Genomic DNA, 16,129 nt, shown 5'->3' on the forward strand with positions numbered 1-16,129 from the left:
TCCATTGATTCAGTGGAGTTAGCTCTGGTTTACAGCAGTGTAATTTATTGGCAAATTAGGTTTGCTATCTTACTGTGACTGGGTTCAGTCTTACTGTTCATGTTACAGTAGGTTTTGTTGAAAAGTTCTGATTACTGTCTCACAAACAGTACTTGTCTTTATTGTGGTATTTTCAGTGTTCCCTATAATTAGGATAGGATTGGTAAATTTAATAACTGTGGTTTCCTTAGATGTTGAGTGTGCAGCTTCGTTGGCTGATTTCACAAATTAGAACGCTCAATCAAAACTTGTGGGTTTTTGTGCCCAAACATGCACTTTCAGATGATATAACCTTAGTTGCACGATAAAAAGACTCCGAAGGGTAGCCATGTTAGCATGTAACTTTAAAAATAATGAGCAGTCTAGGGGCACCTTATAGCCTAACAAATAAGTGCCACAGGACTGCTCGTTGTTTCTGTAGTTGCATGTGGAGGTTCCAAGGCAGAGTTTGAAAATTTGGCCATGTGTACTTAAGTTCCTAGTAAGTCTGTTTAAATTGAGATTCTTGACGGTAGAACTGCCATCATTAGATCAGAGCGTTCCAAATTCAGGCACCTTGGTGCACAATATATACTGACTTGAGCAGCAACTGAATTGACTTGTCACTCACTACATGTAGAAGTCAATAGTCTGAAAAGTTATTAGTTTTTTTCCCCTCAGTCTATATCTAGACTCTGCCAAATTTTAAGGGAGAAGTGAATAACTCATTAAGATGGTCTTTGGTAGGCTAAAGCAGAACGATGCTTGAAGACTAGATTGTAAAGAACTTAGAGGCAGAAGTTCTGATAATGTGACAGATTGAGCCTAGGGATGTAAATGGTGAACTGGGAAGTCTCACCCTTAAACTGGTAGGGAATAGGGCAGCTCCCCACCTGCCCTGGGCAGTGGGCTGCTCCAGCCAGCCAAAGCAGCCCCTCTCCCCTGCAAGTCCCCCACTCTGCCCCCTGCCACTGCATATTACACAGTGACTCTTAGAGAGCCTGCTGCAGAGTCTGCAGTGAAGCCTCTTCAGGAGTTGGGCCAGCAGCCCCTGCCAGTCAGGTTCCCAGGGAGCCTGCTCTCAGGGAGGCTTCACTGCGGGCTGTGCAGTATAAAAGAACCTGCAGCAAAGCCTCCCCAGAAGCAGGACCAGCAACCCCTGCCAGCCCCACTCCTAGGGAATGGGCTTCGCTATAGTCTGTGCAGTATAAAACTTTATATATAAGCTATATGGTGCAGCGCCCACAGCACACAACTGCTAGGATTTTTAGCAGTTACAGAATTACATTTTTAAACAACTTTTTACATCCCTAGTTGGGACTGATTTCTCCTCTCTTCTCCTTTTTAAAATCATCCTTTCTGTATTTTGTAGAAGCATAAATTGAAAAATCAACTATTTACACTTGTTTTGAAGAACAAATTATTATACAAGACCACTGCCACGTACCCCCCTGCACACATACTAAGTTATTCATCTCTGGTCCACTTCTAAGTAAAGCACAAATACTATCATGCATGCTTAACAGACATAGGTAGGAAAAAAAGCACTTAAAATAGATGTCCTCTTATTTATAATGAGCATATTTATCCTATATCTAGTAATTTTATATGAAAATCATATCATACAGCATGTTTGTGAGTCTGAAGACAGAGAAGAAGTGGTAGTTTGTGAATTGTGTGAATCCAGTGTTGTCAGCTTCAATCAACATATGAAAAGAAATCATCCTGGCTGTGGCCGTAGTGCAAATCGACAAGGCTATCGTAGCAATGGTTCCTATGTGGATGGGTGGTTCGGTGGTGAATGTGGAAGTGGAAATCCATACTACCTACTCTGCGGCAGCTGCAGAGAGAAATATTTGGCCTTGAAGAGTAAATCCAAGACATCAACATCAGAAAGGTACAGAATAAATAATTATTAGATATGGGAAGAAAAATTGAAAATGTCCATCCATGTATGCATCTTAAGAGTTTGATTTGATGGTTTTACAGTTTGTACCAAAATTCATGCTGGTAACGGAGTTTAAAAATCTTTCTGTGATCACACCTTTTGTAGAAAGGGAAAATAAAATTGTGACTAGATCCTCAGGGGGTAGCCTGGGAGTGTGGGACTGCCCCCTTAACACTCCAGCCTGCGTTGTCTTCTCTCAATGCTTTGCTAGTGGCAAGCAACAAATCTGTCCAGGAGCTGTTGCCACTTAGCACAACTGCATGGAGAACCCCATGCTTGATTGTATTAATGCTCCCAGAGCGACCTGTGAATCATAGAAAGAGGCACCAGCCAATCTCCTCCTCAGGAATATACTGTCTTGAACTGCTCAAAATGAGCAGTGCATAGTTATTTATTGGTTCACCACTTCACCAACTTTTCTAAACCTGAGCTGATACCAACCACTTCAGGCAAAATCACTGGTAAAGATGAACAGTAAAACAGGTTTGTTGACTGCAAAAGATAGATTTTTAGTCATTATAAGTGATAGACAAAAAGAGTAGTTACCAAAAGAAAATATAAACATTCAGTCTAAACTTTCAACCTATTAGAATGTATTAAGCAGTTTTTCCTCTCTCCACTGGATATTGCAGATCTTAATACAGGCTTCTCCTTTAAATCTGAGCCTGTTGGATTCAAGTTTTCTCATTGTTCTTGTTGCTTGCAGCATATGAGGGGGCAAGAGAAAGGCAAATCATGCCCCTTTTCTGTTTCATACCCGGTGGGAATTGCTGAGTCGCCAGGGAAAAGATCCAGCAATTCCCCTGGTTTGGTCCTAATTTATGCAAGCGAATCATTGAATTGTAGCTCCCTTCCTGGACAACAGTTTGTGCTTTATATGCATAAAAAGCATACTTCCTATGCAATATCACAGTTATATGCAGATGAGGAATATAGGGGTTACAGGTTGCTCCCCCCCAAAAAAGTGTGGGTCTCGAATCCTTTCAGATGTTTATCATTTTCCAAAATGCATGTAATAAATATCTTTTATAGCCTAGATTCAAGACCTGTTAAGTCCATTTTACTAAGAAACAAGAAAGTAGTTCAGCCCAGCAACTTTAAAAATGAAGCTATTGCAACATTTTTTTTAGGACTAGCAGCATCGGTTAATTTTTTCAATATCACAAAATAGATTTTTTTAAGGATGGTACAACTGTTATCAGGTCTTCTATTAAATATAGACTATTGTTCCTGAGTAGCAATCCTCAGAAAACATTTAACAGTAGTAAAATTCTGTATTTAAATTGTATGTGTATATACTTGGTTTTTGAGCCATTTAGTTACTGTGTATCCTCTTACATATTTCTTGTTTGGTGCAGGTACAAAGGCCAGGCTCCTGACTTAATAGGCAAGCAAGATAGTGTCTATGAAGGTATTTCTTTATTCTGAGTTTGGAAGATGCACTTTTATGAAACTTTTGTTAATTTTTTTCAGTCCTTTATAAATATACTTTTACTGTCTAAACAAGGACATTACTTAATGTGTGCAGACAGTGCACTCTTGAGCAGAGATTTTTTTCAGCAATGTCTGCAAGTTCATGCCTAACTCATATCCCAATATCGGTGCCACTGAAGCTCTCATTCCCTCCTATCCTGCAACCAGCATACCAGCTAAGAAGACCATGGTGCATACTGAGAAGCTGTCTAGAGTGGCATGAGCACAGGGCTTAGTGCTTCCAAATTCCAAAGCCAGCATGCAATCTTCATTGTTACCATCTTCTGTAGCCAGAAGCGAAATCTTGGATAACAGTCTTCAGTATGACTTCTGATACCCGAGGAACCCAATCCAGGGCCTCTGGAACAAACTAGGCTCCTATCTCATGAAGATCTGCAAAACCTTGAAAAGTTCAAATCACTGATACTGTGCACTGATAAATTACCTCCAAGAGGCTTCCGTCTTCATCTTTGGTGACTTGTCCTCTGCTATTAGCACAGTCTCCATGCAGACTCTTTGAGGGTACTGAGTTTATATCTAGCTGGTAGTGATACAACATTCTCTGGCACTGCCTCACCAGCTATTTTAACCTCTGTACTGATGCAAGTAGTTTTCTTTCTGGAGCCAAACTGACAACTGGTACTGGCATTATCCCTCCACACAGGGGAAGATCCTTCATTTGACACAGAGATGCCTGTACAAGCTTCCTCCCCTCCTTCTAGCCATCCTCTTTTAAGGTTACCACTGAAGGGGAGGCTCTTGGCTATGCTGGTAAGGCCATCCTTGAATGCTGTTGAGGAGGATGAAAGGCTCAGGAAAGGAGAACATTCAACTGGAGCAGAGGGAAATGATCCCGTAGTTGGGACCTTCCAGGATACATCTCAGGAGAAGGAACTCCACTCATTAGGAAAAGGCAGGTGTTAGTAATGGGGGATTCGATCATTAGAAACATAGATAGCTGGGGTTGTGATGACTGGGAGAATCGTATAGTGATTTGCCTGCCTGGTGCGAAGGTTGCAGATCTCTTGAGACATATAGATAGACTTATGTGTAGTGCTGGGGAGGAGCCGGTGGTTGTGGTACATGTAGGTACCAGTGACATAGAGAAGGGTAGGAGAGCGGTTCTGGAGGCCAAATTTAGGCTGCTAGGAAAGAGATTGAAATCTGGGACCTCTCTGGTGGCATTCTCTGAAGTGCTTCTGGTTCCACACGCAGGCAATGGTGTAGAGAGGAGGGGTTTCGATTTATTAGGAACTGGGGAAACTTTTGGGATGGGGAGCCTATACAGGAAGGTCGTTTTGACCCTAACAGGTCAAAGCCCAGACCACAGTTTCAAAGACCACAGGGCCAACCCCCTACCATCCACTCAGCAATTGTGAGACTTTGGTCGAGGGTCTGCACAACCTCCCCCAACACAAAGCACTAACTCAGTCATCAGCTGTTTTCCTACACCAATTGCACCCATATTACAATCAAAGGGTGGTGATGAAAACAGACCTGTGGGTTCTGCAAATCATGTAAGCAGGATACATTATCCCATTTCTCTCCATCCCACCAATTCTACCACCTTTCCCATCCCTTCTCAGGGACCTTACCCACTAGCTTCTTCTGCAGCAGGAAGTCAAGCATCTTTTAAATATAAATGTGGTGGAACCTGTTCCCAGCCCATTCTAGGGCAAGGGCTTTTATTCCAGTTACTTCCTCACTGAGAAAAAGAGCAGAGGATGGAGACCAATCTTAGACCTGCACAGATTGAACAAGTTCATCCAAAACCAAAAGTTCAAAATGGTGACTTTAGCAACTGTTATCCCAGCACTAGACCAGGGCACTGGTTTGCAGCTCTCGACCTCCAAGATGCTTACTTCCACATAACCGCACACTCTCCCACAGATGCTTCCGACACTTCATTGTGACTCATAATCATTATTAATACAGAGGTCTTGCCTTCAGATTTTCCACTGCCCCCAATATTTTCTCCAAAATGCTTGCAGTCGCTACAGCACATTTGCACCAGTAAAGGTTTATAATATTTCATTACCTAGACAACTATCTCATAAAGGGATCTACACAAGCAGACACCTTGCATATGAACATGTTACAACATCCGTGACTGCTCTTGAAGAGCTTTGTGCAGTAACAATGGTTCTTCGAGATGTGTGTCCCTGTGGGTGCTCCACTACCCATCCTCTTCCTCTCCACTTCAGAGTATTCTCTTTGCTCTGGAGTAGAGAAGGAACAGAAGGGGACACAGGCATGCATACAGTTCTTTAAGGCACAAACGCCTCATGGCATCTATAGTACCCTGCCAGCTACTGCTCAATAATCTCCAATCTGTGGTGCCAGATTGACATGACACCTACAGTGGGACACCCACATGAACACTTATTGTGGAGTGCATGTCCCCATTCATCCCATACACAACAATTCCTATGTTTTATGGTAGGTAGGGACCATTACCAATACAATCTTATCCTTCTGCCTTTTCACTGTCCCAAGGGTCTTGACCAAACTTCTGTCAGCCTCTCCTGATGAGCATAATTGTCTCCCTGCCTGGATGAGTAGCTCTTGAAGCACAGGTAGCAAACAGCAAGGCCCTATCACTATGTCACTCTGTGGGTCTTTGTCAATGTCAAAAAAGTCTACCCTCACACTCATACAATGTATACCCTTCATTGGAGCCACTCTGGACTCTTCTTTCAGAGCATCACCACAAAGTCAAACATTGTTTCAATAATTCACAAGAGTCCACAAATATATAGCAAAGATTTACCTACAACTTCTGGGCAACATGACAGCCAGTATGTTCGTGACTCCCTTAGCAAGACTACTCTGTTCATGTCTTCAAGCCTGGTTGAGAACCACATACAACCCCAACAAACAGTCTATCCAGGTGGCTATCCATGCCTTATAAGTGTGTCACTTATCTGAGTTGGTCAAAGGACCCACAAAAGCTGTGCATGGAAGGTCCGTTCTTAAAGCCTTCTCCCATGAAGATTATCACCACAGGCACCTCCTTGATAGGCTTGGGCACACACTCCAAGAACCTCATGACTTAAAATGAATGGACGCCTCAGAAAACCATTCTTCATGTCAAAATATTGGAGCTCAGAGTGGCTCATTATGCTCTCCAGCACTTCCTCCCCACAGCAAGGGCCACCTAATCAAAATACAGCTGGACAACAGTGCAACAGTGTATTATATCAATTGATAAGGAGGAGCAAGATTGCAATATTTATGCACTGAACCCATAATATTATGGAACTTGTGCATATCTAACCAACCAAATCTACAAAACACTGTAGTGGACTCCCTCACCAGACATCTCTGCATCTGCCACAAATGGGAGCTGAACATATTATTCAAGATATTCTAGAAAATATTACTTCCCTGGGAATATCCAGAGAGTTCTTTGTAACACCATCCAGTGTGAAGTGCCTGTTCAAGGGGAGGACACCGAAACAACTTGATGGGTAAGGTCTCCACCTCGCTTCCTGCTATATGCCTGTGCTACTCAAGTTTCTAAACAAAATGCATCCAAAGACTACTAGTAGTAGCACTATCATGTCTGAGAGAGGTGTAGTTCCTGGAGCTTTTTTGCATGTCCCTGCAGCCAGCTCTCCACCTTTCCTGAAAATGACTTTCCTCACCAAGGAGTCAGGATCAGTCATCTGCACCAGTATCTGAGTATTTCACTGAGTGTGGCTCTCTTCAAACAAGTTTGCTCCCCAAAAATTCAAATGGTACTTGTCAATAGTAGAAAGCCTCCAATCAAGGAAACTTACTTGCAGAAGTGAAAATTCTTCCAGGCTTGCTGCAGCTATTAATCTCTGTCTTCTCTTGAGTCCTATTTGACTTACATTCTCAGTTACTGCTGAATTTACTGACCACAGGCTTATTACTGAGCTAGCTGCTCTCACAGATTTCCATCCTCTTATAAAAAGGTTCTCAATCTTGACCCACCATACCACTGTAAGGTTTATCAAGGGCTTGTTCAGCCTCTTCTCTCGTGTCAAAAATATAGCTTCACCATAGGACCTCAACTTAATTCTCAGTTCTCTAAGGGAACCCTCATATGTTGTTCCCCCTCTCTGGTGATTGACTCTTGAGTTATTTCTGCCTTCATTTGTCCCTCAAGGCCTCATTTCTCATAGCTATTACCTTGGCCAGGAGAGTAGGGAAGCTTGGTATCTTAATAGCAAGCTCGTTGTACATGGTGTTCTCCTGAGATACGGTGACTTGGTGTTTGCACCTTCACTCCTTCCTAAAGTTTCTCCTGAATATCACATTAATCAGAAGATTCACCTACTGATGTTTAACCCTATGCCTCTTGTTTTGAGAGAAGCAAACTGCCATACGTAGGATGTTAAATGAGCTCTTGCTTTTTACATTGACAGGACTAGACCCTTTTCAGCTTCCCAATGACTCTTCCTCTCTATTGCTGCAAAAATGAAGGGGCACCCAATGTCTACCCAAAGACTGTCCAGGTGAGTTGCAGGCTGTGCCTTGTCCTCCTACAAAGCTGCAGGGTTTCATCCCTCTCTGAGGGTAATTGCTCATTTCACCCTCAATCTACTTCTGTAGGCCTTCTCTAAAATGTACCTCAGACATCTGCAGGACAGCCATCTGTTCTTTGACACACACATTTTTATCAGCATTATGCTTTTGTGCTTTTGTGCAGCTTCCAAAATTGATGCAGTTTATGGTAACTGTCCTGTGAACTGTACTGAATCTACTGTTGTGCAGCTACCTACATGTTGTGAAGTACTGCCTGGAAGTCATGTCAAACAGGATATCATAGACATAGAGACATTACTTGAAGAAGGATGAGAGGTTACTTACCTTGAGTTCTTAGAATGTGTGACACTGTTAATGTTTCTCTATACACACTCCTCCACCATCACCACCACCACTATGTAATCTGTAACTGGATATTTGTGGTTAGGAAGTATCTGGAGTGGCAGCAGGTCCAACCTTCACCATATACTCTTATGCCATAGCATGGGATTGTCTAGAATGCAGATGCAGACTCACAACAGTGCTGATTTAAAAAAAAAAAAAAAAAATCTCTCATCAAGAGCATGCAGGAACACCCACATCCTCATGTTGGTGCACCCAAAGGGGACATATCTTGAAGATCTTAAGCTGTAGTACAAGGTAGGTAACCTATTCTTTCATAGAAATAAATCTTCTGTGAAAAGTACACTGCAAGTTATACTTTAAAATCCTTCTAATATGTTCATTTTAAAAAAATATTTTAAAAATTCTAAATAAAAACAGTTTTCCTGCCCTTTGTGACTTGTGAGTTGGTTGATTATGCTGCAAGTTTTAATTGCAGCGTCTGGACTTAGAGACTAGTGAGCAGGTATGCCAATTAGAGCAATCCAAATAAAGCCCACATGCTCAGGTTTCTATCCATATCCATATCTTTCTTCAGGGCAGGTTTATTTATCAATGCAAGACACACAGGCTCAAAATAATACAAAACATTTAGGAGCAGATATTTTCTGGCTTTCTGCTTGCTGAGAAAGGGAGAGGACATGTCCTTCGTGTGTGAGGTTAGACCCATTCCTGATTCCTATGCAGATTCCCACCCAGTCCTTTCCTGGTCTTGAATCGCCGTACTCAAGGGATGGTCGTCTGTATTATGTAGGTTTTGCTTCCTGAGCTCAGTCCTTTCTACCCTAAAGGGAAGAGCCTTGGAACAGGAAATGGGGAAGCTCATACACATCTTCCAAGACCAGCATCAAGTTACAGGGGCAAATTCAGCTTCTGCCAGGTGCTGAGGTTCTCTGAATATGGAAATTAGCATATTTCCACTCCACAAGGTGAGTGGCGAAGGTGGAGGAGAGCAGCACCACTGGAAATGAGACAGAAGTCAATTAATGAGTGAAATGACCAGTGTTTCTTACAACTAAAATCATACTTTAAAATTTTTCTTCTTCTTATAACTGCACAAAGCCCAGAATCACATTCATAATTCTTTGTAATGAATACGGGGGCAAGGCATTCCCAGGGACTGCCTTTGCAGCTCACTCCCTTTGAGTATGTATCTGAGCATGAGCTTGGACATTTTTATTGAATTATTTAAAATCCCACTTCTTGGGACTTCTTACTAACTACTGTATTTGGCACTAAATCTCTTGGTTTGAATTTCCCATTTCTGCATGTTAAAGCATATAAAAGATAACTAGTTAGTTTGTTGCAGGTGATTACGTAACAATGCCACTTACTTTAGAGAAAACCATAAATTGTACAAATATAGCAATGTTAGTGTTTTTATTTGTCATACCTATATACGTCTTTAAAAATGAGGTCTGTTTTTAATTAAAATCAGGGTGCAGATTGCAATTCACATTTTGACACTGAGCCTAAATTCTTAAATCCAGTGAAATTATTTACATGTACAAGCATGCTGTTACTTAAGATTCATTCCTTTATCGTACAATTGCTAGAACTAATTTAGATTTTGTGCATAGCACTAGTTTAGATTTTGTGCCTAATCCTAGTTTTTCTTCCAACCTTAGAAGACTGGGATATGCTGGATGTTGATGAAGATGAAAAGCTGACAGGAGAAGAGGAATTTGAGTTACTGGCTGGACCTCTTGGGTTAAATGATCGCCGTATTGTACCTGAGGCAGTTCAGTTCCCTGACAGTGATCCCCTGGGAGCATCAGTAGCAATGGTCACAGCCACCAATAGTATGGAGGAGACTTTAATGCAGATAGGTAATTATGAGAGAAGCCATCTCAAGTCTAATTTAAAGTCCAGACATCTTGTTTTCTTGATGTGCTTACAGGGGTAGTTATGATCTCATGGGTCAGTCTGTCTTGCCTCTCAACGTCAGGCCTTCATTTTAACTGTTTTTAGAGAAGCTGTAGTGAAGGAGGAATAAGACACTTTATATTGACTTTAGCACTCTGACTCCCATTCTGCAACAGGATTCACAACCATGGACACCGAATTGCTGGGGGAGTTGTGATAACTTAAATGGACTTAGACTCATAGAGCTAGAAGAGATCTCAGGAGGTCATAAAGTCCAGCCCCCTGCCCAAGGCAGGACCAATCCCAACTAAATCAACCCAGCCAGGGCTTTGTCAAGCCAACGCTTAAAACACCTCTAGGAATGGAGATTCCACCACCTAAGTAACCCATTCCAGTGCTTCACCACCCTCCTAGTGAAATAGTTTTTCCTAATATCCAACCTAGACCTTTTTTACTGTTACTTGAGACCATTGCTCCTTGTTCTGCCATCTGTCACTGCTGTGAACAGCCTCTCTCCATTCCCTTTGGAACCTCCCTTCAGGAAGTTGAAGGCTGCTATCAAATCCCCCCTCACTCTTAGCTTCTGCAGACTAAACAAACCCAAATCCTTCAGTCTATCCTCATAGGTCATGAGCTCCAGCTCCCTAATCATTTGGGTCGCCCTCCGCAGGACCCTCTCCAATGCGTCCACATCCTTTCTGAAGTGGGGGGCCCAGAACTGGACACGCTATTCTAGATGTGGTCTCACCAGAGCCGAATAAAGGGGAATAATCACTTCTCTGGATCTGCTGGCAATGCTCCTCCTAATGCACCCCAATATGCCATTAGCCTTCTTGCCTGTTGGCTCATATCCAGCTTCTCATCCACTGTAATCCCCAGGTCCTTTTCTGCAGAATTGCTACTTAGCCATTGGGTCCCCAGCCTGTAACAATGCTTGGGATTCTTTGGTCCCAAGTGCAGGACTCTACACTTGTCTGTGATGAATCTCAACAGATTTCTTTTGGCCCAATCCTCTGATCTGTCCACGTCACTCTGGACCCTATCCCTGCCCTGCAGTGTATCTACCTCTCCCCCTAGCTTAGTATCATCCGCAAACTTGCTGCGGGTGCAATCCATCCCCTCATCCAGGTCATTAATGAAGACATTGAACAAAACCAGTCCAAGAACAGATCCTTGGCACTCCATTAGAAACCGACCCTCAACCTGACATCGAACCGTTGATCACTAACTGTTGGGCCCGACAGTCTGGCCAGCTTTCTATCCATCTTACAGTCCATTTATCCAATCCATATTCCCTTAACTTGCTGGCAAGAATATTGTGGGAGACCGTATCAAAAGCTTTGCTAAAGTGAAGATATATCACATCCACTGACTTTCTCATATCTATAGAGCCAGTTACCTCATCATAGAAGCTAATCAGATTGGTCAGGCACGACTTGCCCTTCATGAATCCATGTTGACTATTCCTAATTGCTTTCCCCTCTTACAAGTGCTTCAAAATGGATTCCTTGAGGATCCCCTCCATGATTTTTCCTGGGACTGAGGTAAGGCTGACTGGTCTATAGTTCCCTAGATTGTCCTTCTTCCCTTTTTTAAAGATGGGCACTACATTTGCCTTTTTCCAATCATCCGGGATCTCTGCCGATCTCCACAAGTTTTCAAAGATAATGGCCAAAGGCTCCACAATGACATTTGCCAACTCCCTCAGTACCCTTGGATGTATTAAATCCAGGCCCATGGATTTGTGTATGGTTGGCTTTTCTAAATAGTTCCTAACTTGTTCTTTCCCATGCTGTGTTGCCTAGTGCAGTTGTCTGGGAGCCGACCTTGTCTGTGAAGACAGAGGCAAAGAAAGCATTGAATACTTCAGCTTTTCCCACATCACCTGTCACTAGGTTACCTCCCTCACCCTCTCTGATCACCCTCCTATTGCTAACATGCCTGTAGAAACCTTTCTTGTTATCCTTCACATCCCTTGCTAGCTGCAATTCCAATGCACTTTTGCCTTCCTGGTAACTCCCCTGCATTCTTGAGCAATATATTTATACTCCTCCCTAGTCATCTGTCCAAGTTTCCACTTCTTGTAAGCTTCCTTTTTGTGTTTAAGCTCACCAAGCATGTCCCCGGTAAGCCAATCTGGTCGCCTAACATATTTGCTTTTCTTGCTGCGCATCAGGATGATTTTGTCCTGTGCCTTCAATGAGGCTTCTTTAAAATATTGCCAGTTCTCCTGGGCTCCTTTCCCCTTCATGTAAGCATCCCAGGGACTCCTGCCCATTAGTTCTCTGAGGGAGTCAGTCTGCTCTTCTGAAGTCCAGGATGTGTAATTTGCTACTTTCTGTTCTTCCTTTGGTCAGGATTTTGAAATCTACCATCTCATGATCACTGCTTCCCAGGTTGTCACCCACCTCTACTTCCCCTACTAGTTCCTCCCTGTTTGTGAGCAGCAGGTCAAGATGCGCATGGCCCCTGGTCGGATCCTTCAGCACTTGTACCAAGAAGTTATCCCCAACATTCTCCAAAAATTTCCTGGATTGTCTGTGTACTGCTGTATTGGTCTCCCAACAGATGTCAGGGTGATTAAAGTCGCCCATGAGACTTCTCCTAATATGGCCACCTGTGAAAGCAGATTGTAATAGTGAGGTCTAAGTTTCTAGCCCACTGCTTTGAGGGAGGTTTGGCTGTTGTCAAATTGTTCCCAATCTGTTATCAAACGTTAAAAAAGGTTAAACTGTGTGTAGAACTTTCAGGGTATGCAAACGATGCTTAGTTTTTACAAGGATTCACAAACTAAAATATGCATCATTTGTATTAATTTGTATACAGTTGTTTTGTCTTTAACACACTAGAATTGTCCCTTTTTATTTAGCACTAATTCAATTCATTATAACATTTAAGGCTGTCACGGCTCCATAGAAAAAAGTTCTTCTGGCAGGATAACCTTGGGGGAACAAGCTGCTGCACTAGTAAATCCACATGACCGTGTTATGGCACTACGAAGAGTGACAGCAGCTGCCCAAGTCCTTCTTGCAAGAACCATGGTTATGAGAGCACTCTCACTATTGTCTGTCAGGTTTGTGACATTCTTTATTTCCATTGGGCTTAGTTATGTGCATTTACTAGGGATTCGGTTTTGTTATCTGGTGGGAACAATGTTACTGATTTTAAATAATCTGGTGCTCTTTTTATGAGGGCTTTCTTTTGAGTCCCATCTTTTACCCCAGTCTGCCATACTTCTTCACTTTCCTTCCCTAAATGACACTTCTTCTTTTCTATATAATGGTTAATGTTTAGAGGACTCAACTGAGATTAGTGCCTAGTTGTGCTGCACATTGTAGAAACACGTAGTATAAGATGGTCCCTGTGCTGGAATGCTTCCAGATCTTGTGGTTAAGGTGCTTGATTTGGAGTCAAGAGATCGGATTGAATTACTGCCTCTGTATAGGGGTCTCATACCACAGCCTGGCGGGTGTTTAGGATGCAGATGTAGACATGAAGAAGTGACTTAATCCCCAGTCTTGCACATACTTACCTCTGTAGTTAATTGTAAGCATGACTAGTCCCTTTTTCTGAAGTGGAATTGCACACATTCTTATAGTTTACCACATTGGTGTTTGTAAGATCAGAACTCTTTCTCAGTTTCCCATCAGTAGATTGGTAATACTTCCTTTCTTCTACCCTTTTCTAGTGAAATAATTTCCCACTAATCAAGCAAGCAGTGTAGTTATATACAAGCTGAAATTTCCTATTATGTACCTAATATTTAAAAAAAAAAAGAAAACCCTGAACTAAAGCATTTTTTCCTATTTTTACAGTGGATCCAGTTGTAGCCTTGCGGCTGGTCTTGAGTCTTTGGGTTTAACGGATATCCGAACTTTGGTTCGATTAATGTGCCTGGCTGCAGCAGGGAGAGCAGGCCTCTCCACAAGTCCATCCACAATGTCCAGTTCTACAGAGCGGTCTAGAGGAGTACATAGTAAAACAAGCAAGCCTATATCTTGCCTGGCCTACCTGAGTACAGCTGTAGGCTGCTTGGCATCAAATACTCCTAGTGCTGCAAAACTGCTGGTACAGTTGTGTACGCAGGTAGGATTGTTATTTCTATACAAACATTTGCCTAAAACCCTGGTATTTTGCCATTGACAATTTTAAATATAAGTTGAAGAGGTAAATTTTGTGAGAAATAGTGTACATAAAGAAGGCACTAACATGCCAAGGACATTGTATGCTTCACCGTACTGTGTGCAGCTAGATGTGAAAAGTTATTTGCATGATGGACTGCTTGAAAAATGTAGCTGAAAGCCGTTCATGTTTATCACGTTTTGTTTTATGGAAAAAAAAAAAAGCAGATGAAAGTAAAATGAAAAGTTTTCCTTCATGCGTTAGCACAAGTGTTGTTTTATTGTTGGTAACTTCATGAATCTTTATTTGCGTCCTGAGATGTGTATTTGCCAATGAAAACATGAACCTGTTTTTAAATAGCTGCTGCTTCAACAGGTTTCTCTAAAAGGTAGCAATCTTTGGTTACACAAATTACCTACATTTTATTGAGTCAACTGCACCCAACACTGTATTTTCATTTTCGGAAAAAGTGGATATATGTAGCACAAGATGTCATGCATATCTATAACAAGAGCGGGCAAACCCAGGCCTGCCAAGCATTTCTGGCCCACCCAGCTGATTAGCAGAGATGCATACTTACAGGCCATAGCCTGTGTTCCGTGGCTCCTCCCCCCCTTGCTCTGTCCTGCAACAGAGTTGCTTTCAGAATTCTCCTGCTAGCTGTGGAAGGGAGAGGAGAGTTCTGAAGTCATGGTGTTCCCCTGCCCCTGTACCCCATCTTTGCAGAGCAGGGATTGTAGAAGGAGATAGTCTTCAGAGCTGCTCCAGTCTGATGCATGTGACTCAGAGGAGTGGGTGTGAGGGGAGACAACAGAACAGAACAGATTTCCCTTCGAGACAGTGTGGCTTCTCAAACTTAGCCAGCACACAGCCATTCTGTACCACAGTGTGTCTGTGACATACACACTCTCCCATCTTACACACACTCTTACACTTACACTTTCTCTCTCCAGCCTCAGTTTCACACCTTCAGCCCGAGGCCTTGCCTCTTCCAGGTGGTTTGGAGCCAGCCCATGACCACGTGCCAAAATTTGGGAAGTGACCCCTTGCAAAAATTATTGCCCACCCCTGATCTATAACCTCTCTTGCACACAAGCTCGTTATTAATTATACTTTTACTGACTTTGGAGTGTATGCAAGTGAAAGAATTGTAAGTACTCCGAGATGAAGAATTGATTTTTATTATATACCTTGTTTTTTGCTTCTCTTATCCACAAATTTCTATGCATTCTAAGTTCCCTAAGGGTATGTCTACACTTGCAACCTATTTCAGAATAGGGCTGCAAATGTAGACAGTCGGAATTACAAATCAAGCCCGGGATTTAAATATCCCATGCTTGATTTGCATCTTCCCGGCCGGGCACCATTTTTGAAATTTACAAGCCTGGAATAACTGCCCGCGTCTACACGTGGCATTGAAATGGGTGTTCGAAATAAAGCCCTATTTCGAACTACCTGTTCTTCGTCCTGCAATGAGGTTTAACAGGATGTTCGAACTAGAGCTTTATTTTTAACGCCCATTTCACTGCCGCATGTAGATGTGGGCAGTTATTCCAGGCTTGTAAATTTCAAAAAATGGTGCCTGGCCGGGAAGATGCAAATCAAGCACGGGATATTTAAATTCTGGGCTTGATTTGCAATTCCGAATGCCTACATTTGCAGCCCTGTTCCGAAATAGGCTGCAAGTGTAGATATACTCTAATAGATTCAATTCTCTACCTAACAGTGACAATAACACATTAAACTCTTTGTCCTTGAACCTGCAAGTAACAAATAACCTGTTTCACATTGGTACAGTAGTCCATT

At 42.4% G+C, this 16,129-nt stretch overlaps 1 protein-coding gene across 8 annotated transcripts in view; it reads left to right on the top strand.

The window, feature by feature from the left end:
* HERC1 (HECT and RLD domain containing E3 ubiquitin protein ligase family member 1) overlaps window positions 1–16,129 on the top strand; it is a 215,408-nt gene that overhangs the window by 146,286 nt on the left and 52,993 nt on the right. For all 8 annotated transcript variants that reach the window (XM_075897632.1, XM_075897638.1, XM_075897635.1 and 5 more), the window contains 5 exons: window positions 1,647–1,915; window positions 3,325–3,377; window positions 9,964–10,164; window positions 13,100–13,274; window positions 14,017–14,287. In XM_075897632.1, coding sequence (XP_075753747.1) covers window positions 1,647–1,915; window positions 3,325–3,377; window positions 9,964–10,164; window positions 13,100–13,274; window positions 14,017–14,287 — 969 coding nt within the window. The remainder of the gene's footprint in view (window positions 1–1,646; window positions 1,916–3,324; window positions 3,378–9,963; window positions 10,165–13,099; window positions 13,275–14,016; window positions 14,288–16,129) is intronic.

The sequence above is a fragment of the Pelodiscus sinensis genome, chromosome 14, assembly GCF_049634645.1.
Source record: "Pelodiscus sinensis isolate JC-2024 chromosome 14, ASM4963464v1, whole genome shotgun sequence".
Lineage (NCBI taxonomy): Eukaryota > Metazoa > Chordata > Testudines > Trionychidae > Pelodiscus > Pelodiscus sinensis.